At 56.9% G+C, this 7,416-nt stretch overlaps 1 protein-coding gene across 1 annotated transcript in view; it reads right to left on the reverse strand.

The window, feature by feature from the left end:
* Positions 1-7,080, reverse strand: part of PLEKHD1 (pleckstrin homology and coiled-coil domain containing D1) — a 28,146-nt gene extending 21,066 nt beyond the window's left edge. The window contains exon 1 of the mRNA XM_021679526.1: positions 6,861-7,080. Within this exon, the coding sequence (XP_021535201.1) occupies positions 6,861-7,009 (149 nt within the window). The 5' untranslated portion in view covers positions 7,010-7,080. The remainder of the gene's footprint in view (positions 1-6,860) is intronic.
* Positions 7,081-7,416: the final 336 nt, after the last annotated feature.

Below are 7,416 nucleotides of genomic sequence, written 5' to 3' on the forward strand. Positions count from 1 at the left end.
TGCCAGGGCTGGAGACGATCCCCATTATTTAGCTGTTCTCATGTGTTGGCTCCCCTGCTGAGTGTTGTAAGTGTACCCGAGTATTTGATCGATGTCACAATCCTGGAAGGCAGGACTTTTGTTCCCACTTTACGGATGAGGAAACTGAGGCCTAGAGTTGAAATAACGCGTGCAAAGTCACACAGCTAGGGCAGAGGTGGGGCTGGGATTGGAACCCGCAGACCACAGTCCCTGCTCTTACTTCCCACACCACCCCGCCTTCGGAGCCGCTTCCATTCATGCCAGCATCGGGCAGGGAACCACCGGGCCAGAGGCAGGAGGTACCGAGGCTGGGGAGCCACGGGTCAGAGCTCTGCCACTTAACAGCTGTGTGGCCAGGGCAAGTCACCTGATCTCTCCAGGCCTCAGGTCCAAGTGTGACTGAGGACAATAATAGTAGCTACATCTCTTAGGGTTGTTGGGATGAGTAGATGAGTTTGTTCACATAAAGACGTAGCATATTGTGACACATGGTAAACATTCAATAAACGCTTACTTTTATTACTGCTGTTATTATTTATTATGATCAGGTTCAGTGTCTGCGGCAGCCTGCCCTAGGCTCCGTTCCCATTGGCCCTCCCCTAGCTCCTACTGGCAGCAGGCCTGGGCTCCAGCCCTGCCGGCCAGCCCCTGTTCTCCAAGCACCAGGCACCTCCCTCCTGTCTGAAGCCCACCCTTCCATCCCGGGCCATCTTCAGGCCTGGGAGGAGCTTTGTAGCCCCAGGCCTCTCATCATCAGCCCCACTAGGCCGGGGAGGGGGCAGCCCAGAGCATGTGGGGGAGGGGAGGGGTCTGTTAAGGCCACGGCCTCCTCTCTCAGGCCTAAAGGATGGTATTCTGCACGTCCAGCGGAAGGAGCATTTGCAAGGTGCCAAGACGCTCACTTTGGTAAGTGTTTCATTGGCATTATCTTTATAAATCTCTCACAGTGACTCTAAGAGATGGAGGTATTTGTGTTTCTGGATCCTGGTGAGTTAACGGAGGCACATGGAGATTAAGAAGCGAGTGAGTGGCGGACTTGGAAGTCGGCTCGGTCCACTGACACAGCTCACGTTCTCGACTGCTGTGCTCTGTGATGCCCAGTCCTCCTCATCACTACGCCTGATTTCGTGGTCCTTCCTGGTCCCTCCTGCCCTGCAATGACTGTTTGTCTTCCTAGAACTCATCCCGGCAGAGTGATGGCAAGCTCCCGGTCAGCTCAGGTCAGGGAGCATTAAGGAATCACCAGGTATGGCCAAGTCCTCAGTGCGGCTCTGGGGCTTGATGACTCCCTGCCCTCGAGGAGCTTAGAGTCAGATACAGGAGAGATGGGGTAGAAATCAATCCTTTAAAAAATAGTTAATGCTTATCGGGCTTCTCCTTTGTGCCAGGCAACATCATTAGGTGTGTTAACTCGCTCCTCACATGATCAAGGTGAGGTAGCTGGAGTGCCGAGAAGTTAAGTAATATGCCCTAGATCACACAGCTGGTAGGAGGGGGAGCTGGGATGATTAGAAAGCACCAGGGTGTTCTGTACATTGCAAATACCGGCGTATCCTGGGACACCGTACAGCACGCGGCTAAAGGCTGACGCTGCAAGTTTTATGAGGTATGAGAAGAGTGAGGACCGGGAGGAGTGATGGTTTAGGTGTCCAGCCAAGGGGATTCTCTGAGAGGAGGTGACAAGTGAGCAGGATTTTGAAGGATGAATAATAGTATCTCAGGAATCTGGGAGCAAGCCAAAGGGGAAGATGCGTTCCAGACAGAAGGAACAGCACATGTAAAGAATCATGTGTTCAAGGTTATCAAAACATGTCTGGTATTACCAGCAGAGGAGTGGAGAAAAGGGATAGGCAGTGGTGTGGGGGAGGGGCGGTAGGGGGCGAGTGAAGGTCAAAGAGAGAAGCAGGGACCAGAGCAGGGTGAGGCTGCTTCTTGCTGATGAGGGCAGCTGCCGGCTTAGGTGACGGGGTGGACACCAGTGCCATCCAGCACGAACAAGGGAACTCGGGAGGGGGTTCCTAAACTTCGCCTCCACCTTTTACTCCCCTCCTTGGTGCTCTGAACGCAACGAGGGCTCAGCCAGAGCCTGATGGCCAACACTGGCGTCATGATCAATCCCGCTGGAATCGAGAGAAGAGGCAGCATGCTTAGACCCACAGGTACCTTCGAAGTTGGGCAGGTCCTGTTTAAGAAAGGGATCCACTCTGCTGAGCTCCTTCCTCTCTGGAGAGGCAAAAGCCAAGTTTGGGAGTCGGGGCGGAAAGGGCCTTGGAGCACGGAGCGAGAGAAAGTTGGAGTCAGGGGAAATTCGCCGTGGGGAGGAGGGTTGATGGGAGAGTGCAGAGGAGAGAGAAGATGTGAAAGTCTGGGTCCTACAGTGTCAAGAGCCAGTGGTGAACAATCCCGTCTCCGGGGATCGCAAGATGGGGTATCTGGAAGGCTTGGGAAAACAGGAGCCAGCATTCAATGAGACAGTGTTCACACTTCTGTGATTTAAATGCCTCTTCCGCCATTTTCATTGCCAAACCTTCTCTTCAGCATAGCCTACTAGACCCACAAATACCTTGTGTGAGAGGTGGGTGTGTCCCTGTGGCGGTGGGGAAGGAGGACCAGGGAGACGGAGGGATGAGCTGAGTTCTTGCAACGAGGACCACCTACAGCGGACAGCACAGTAATCCATAAACAAGGAAACAAGTTTTCAGAGCCTCTTGAGGATTACCAGAAGCCCTGGTGCAGGTTTGAATTTCCTCAGGACGTGGGATTACACCTTGGGTCAGTTATAACTTACTCTCGAGAGGGCAGCGAGAACCCAGTGGACAGGTGAGCTCCCCACGGGTTACACTTCCCAGGAAGGCAGATAGCCAGCCTGGCCACCCCTTCTTCCCCAGGCACAAGCTTCCAGAATAGGACCAGCACCCCTTCTCCCTTCTCCCTGGGCCTCTCAGGCACTGAGAACAGGTGTGTGGGGTTTGGGGCCAGGTAAATCCTAGAGCCGGGGAAGGGCAGCTTGTCAGAAGTGTCCTTTTTTCAGAAGTGACAGAAGAAAGATAGAAATGACACAGCCCCCAGTGTATGTCCCTTTCTGTTCATGCCGGGTGGCCTGGTAGGCTCAGGGGATGCTCATCCTGGCCTATGTGTGGTGTTAGGTCTGACATGGGAGGTCAGCAGGAATCCTAGCTGTGAAGGGCACTCCCGATGACAAGCTGGAGTTTATGCAGATATCATCAAGTCCGAGGGACTTTTTACAAATGGTAGTGCAATTCTTCAAGCAACACAGTAAAGACAAGGTTAACATGTAAAACAGAGCAGAGTGCAGAGGCACTGGGTGAAGTGGGTAGAGCCTGAGAGCCCCACTCCGTTGTGGTACAGTCAAGAAACCTCTAGAGTCCTCCATGAGACACAGCTGAAGAACCGCAGTGCGATCCACCTCCATTCTGGCGGCCAGGGAGGTGCGATGCTGCCGGCCTTGGCCTGGCGCACACAGCTGGTCCCGGCGCTCAGCGCCTGCCTCCGAGCCTAGCTTTGCTTTCCTGCACGGCCAGAGCCACTCTCAAAGGAAGCTGCTCTGTTATTTCCAAGGCCCGAACTGCCTGCTTGTGTCCTGCTTGAGGTCTGACCCCTATTCCTGTGAGACTCATTTTCAAACAGGACGTCAACAGCCACGAGGGCCAGCTCCTGGGCTTGGGGGGCGAGGGAAGTATGGCTTGTTCGCGTTGTTAACTCACTGCACTTCAGAAGGCTTAGTTGCCGTGAATCATCATATTCCTGCAGTGAAGCCTGAATTAATGAGCGTTATTTCATTGTTTGGCTGTGAGATTATACCCATTCCCTTAACCTAAGGACTCAGGGCAACCTTGATGCCACCACCTCAAAAGGGGCAGGGGGAACGAACAGAAGGATCTGGGGAGCTCCCTCAGCTGCCACCTGGCCCCTCCCAGCACGCTGTCACGCTGGAAGAAGTCTGAAGAACACAAGTTGATGGTAAGAAGAAGAGTCTGCAGGCACCTTCCAGCTGGGATAAAACAGGCAGTTATGCTCCAGCTGTGCAGAGTTCTGTGTAAGCCAGAAAGTGACACAAATCCCAGGGTCACAAGAGGCTGAGCCTGGTGCGTGGAGGTGACATGCTAGGCTCTTCCCCTCAGCCCTGGGGGACAGCTTGGTGTTGCGATGTCATCTCTGTGAAACAGTACTCGGGGCCACAGATGAAACTCCCAGACCCTTAGCTCCCTGAGGCACGGCCCCACTGGGCAGCTTACATGGGGGGAAGGACGGCCCAGGAGGAGTGTAGAAGGCTTGGGAAGCAGCAAGAATTGGCTGGGCCCTCCTCATCAGGGGCTCCGGTCTCCGCCTTTGTTCAGAAGGGTCTGGGAGAGGGATTAGAGGCTGGGGAGAGGATTGAACCCTGGGAGAGCTGGCCTGCCTGTGGGACCAGCCCTGAGGCAACTGACCCTGGCTGAGGCTGAGGTGCTCTCAGCGCCTTTCCTCCTTGTCTCTAGGCTGCTGGGTCTTTGCCAACAGCCTCTGCATCTCCACTGCTCACGGACGAGGGAGGAGGCAGCCTAGGCCTGCCTCTGCAGAGCGATCCATGCCCTCCCCAAGCCTTCCTGTGGCCGCTAATTAGCTGAAGTCCAGACTCCATTTCACAAATGGGGAACTGGGGCCCAGGGGGCCCTGCCAGGAAGCAAGAGGGGGCTAAGCTTAGCATCATGCCTTCCCCACCCCCAAATGGCGGGTGGGCTGTTAGTTATTTCCTGAACCCCAGGGGAGGGGGACTCTTTGTAAGGTGGCAGCTCCAGAATTCCTATAAAAGAAGGGAACAGAGGTGACAATCTCCTCAGAAGGAGGCTGGAGGACTTGACCTGAAGCTGTATTTGCAGAGCACACACTGTTCTGAATGAGATTGGATGGTTTTTGGAGTGGCTGTGGGGGCTGCTGATGGAGAGTATGGGGTGGGGGGGAGCTAAAGTCTCCCAGCCTCTGTTGGCTCCCCCATTGTGCTTTGAGCCGGGAGCCTTTGCCCCTGACACTTCATAGCCCTGAAATCACCTGTGGGTACAGGGCCCGGGGCCCCACCACTGTAGGTAAGGGGCCCTAGGTGATAGATCCTGGGGTTCACAGGCCCCTAGTATTTACTAGGGATGTGGTCAGGTGCAAGTGGCTGGCAAGAAGAGTCCTGGAGGACAAGACCCAGACTCAGGCCGAGGACGGCAGGCAGCCAGACCCAGTGGGGCGGGAGCAGTGGCTGCCTGGAGCAGCTGAGGCAGAAGAGAGGGGCGTGGGGGCACTTTGCTAATGGTACTTGAATTTACAAGCAGCCTTCCCCCTCCCCTCCACCACCAGGGTGCCCTGCTAGAGACCAGGCTCCTCCTGCCCTCAGGAACTGCATCTTAGACAGCCAACCCTGGAAGCCCCTCGCAAGATGCCCTCCACACTGCCCTAGGCCTCCATTTAGGGGATGAGAGAGAAGTTTAACTTTGGAGGAATGCAAGAACCTATATCCCATTCAATCCCAGAGAGAAACCTGGCAGAACCAACAAAGGTAGGTGGAACCAGCTCCGTAAACCGTGAAACACCCTCCATGGATCCTTTTGTTCTATGGTCTTGTAGAAATATGAAGTTATTCATCAAAATAGAACATCAGAACCCACCACTGCCACATCTCTGTGATCTGTGGTCCTGGAAGTATCTGAGGCCCTGCTCCAGGACAGACGTAGAGTGGGATGGGAAAGAGCATTTAGACACACTCCTCGTTTCTTGGCAGGGTCACACCTTCAGGGAGAGGCTGGGTCAGGGTCTGAGCTCTATCGACCATTCTAATAGCAAATCTCAGAACTGAGATTGGCTTGAGGGTGGAAACTGTCCAGAAGATGATCCATTGCTCCTGCAGCCAGCACAGGGAGCTTCCTGCAAGTTCAGGGCTGTGAGCCATTCCTCCAATACCTTCCTCCAGTAAGAAGCCCCTTCCTCCAGTACCTTCTGGGCCCCTTTATAAGTGGAAAGTGGCTACTGCCTGACATCTGGGGAGTCCCCTCTCAGTTGGGGACAGGGAAACTGGCACTGAAAGCCAGGGCTGGGGCTGCTCTGACGCTCTTCAGCACCCCTTCCTACAAATCAATCCCTGGGACAGGACCAATCCATTCCCTCCCCTGCCCCCTCAGCCTCCCCCCATCTCCGCCCCAGCTCAGTCTCTCCTCTCAGGCTTCTGTGCCAGAAGCACTGGAGACTCTTCCCTAAGGCTCAGATTCTTTAAAAATTATTTCGAGGGACAGTTGGAGGGGTTGCCAACATTATTCCACCAGGAGCGGGCACAGACCCTTTCTGACCCTTCCTCCCTCTCCTGGCCTGAGTCAGAAGCACCCCGGCGGAGCTAGCACAGGGTGAAGTGGGGGAGAGGGGTAGGACACAGGAGCGCTCCCCTCTAAACCCGACCCTTGATGCCTGGGAGAGGGGGGCTTGTGGAGATGTTGGAATTGTCCATGGGGCTCCCTCTGCCCGGCAATCTGGCCCAACCTGACCCAGATGGCGCTTACCACGGCCATGACCTCTCCGGCCCACAACCTACCTCCCCACTCGGACTTAGATGCAATCCACAGAGACTTCCCCACCGCCCCCGGGCCAGTGGTACCACCCCAGGTGGACCAGCGCTCTGACAGAGATAGCCCGGGCCCCGGCTGACATCCACATCTTCCAGGGAGAGCCACGATAGAGTGAAATAGGGCGAGCCCAAGGTCACAAAGGAAGTCAGAGGCAGGACGGTAAGATAGAGGGATGGTACGGGGTTCTTAGGCCCTGGGCTCCCTCCCCAGGCGGTCCTCACCCGGCGCGGGAGGCGCACTCACCGCCGGGACCACTTGGCGGACGGCCTCCCGAAGGGCCGCTTCCACAGCACACCGTAGAGCTGCACTTTGGTGCTGATGTCCAGCGCGTCCGAGTCAGCCTGCTCCAGGGACGGCGAGGGCGACACCGAGTTGGACTTGGACGTGAACATCCTGCCTCGGCGGGGCTGCCCCGGGCCGGGCCCACCCACTCCCCGGGGCCGGCACAGACGCGGGGCTCCGGGCGAGGGCGGGCGCGCGGCGGAAGGCTGCGGGGAGGCGCCGTCGGGGCGCGTTCCAGCTCGCAGAGACGCGGAGCTGCCCGGGCCGGGACCCGCTGCCCGAAAGCGCGCGGGGCGGGGAGCGCGGCGCCGAGGGGACGCGGGGCGCGCAGCCCGCGGCTGGGACTCGCGATTGGGGCGGGCCCGGCGGGAACTCCGCGGGGGGGGGCGGCTCAGCCTCCAGCCGGCAGCATCTCCCCCAGCTCCCCGCGACAGCCCCAATTCTGGTGGCCCCGATTGGCTGGGAGGGGCAGGTGAGCTAGCTGGAGGCCGACCGCGAGCGCCAATCAGTGCGGGCG

The sequence above is a fragment of the Neomonachus schauinslandi genome, chromosome 9 (genome assembly GCF_002201575.2).
Source record: "Neomonachus schauinslandi chromosome 9, ASM220157v2, whole genome shotgun sequence".
Taxonomy (NCBI): domain Eukaryota; kingdom Metazoa; phylum Chordata; class Mammalia; order Carnivora; family Phocidae; genus Neomonachus; species Neomonachus schauinslandi.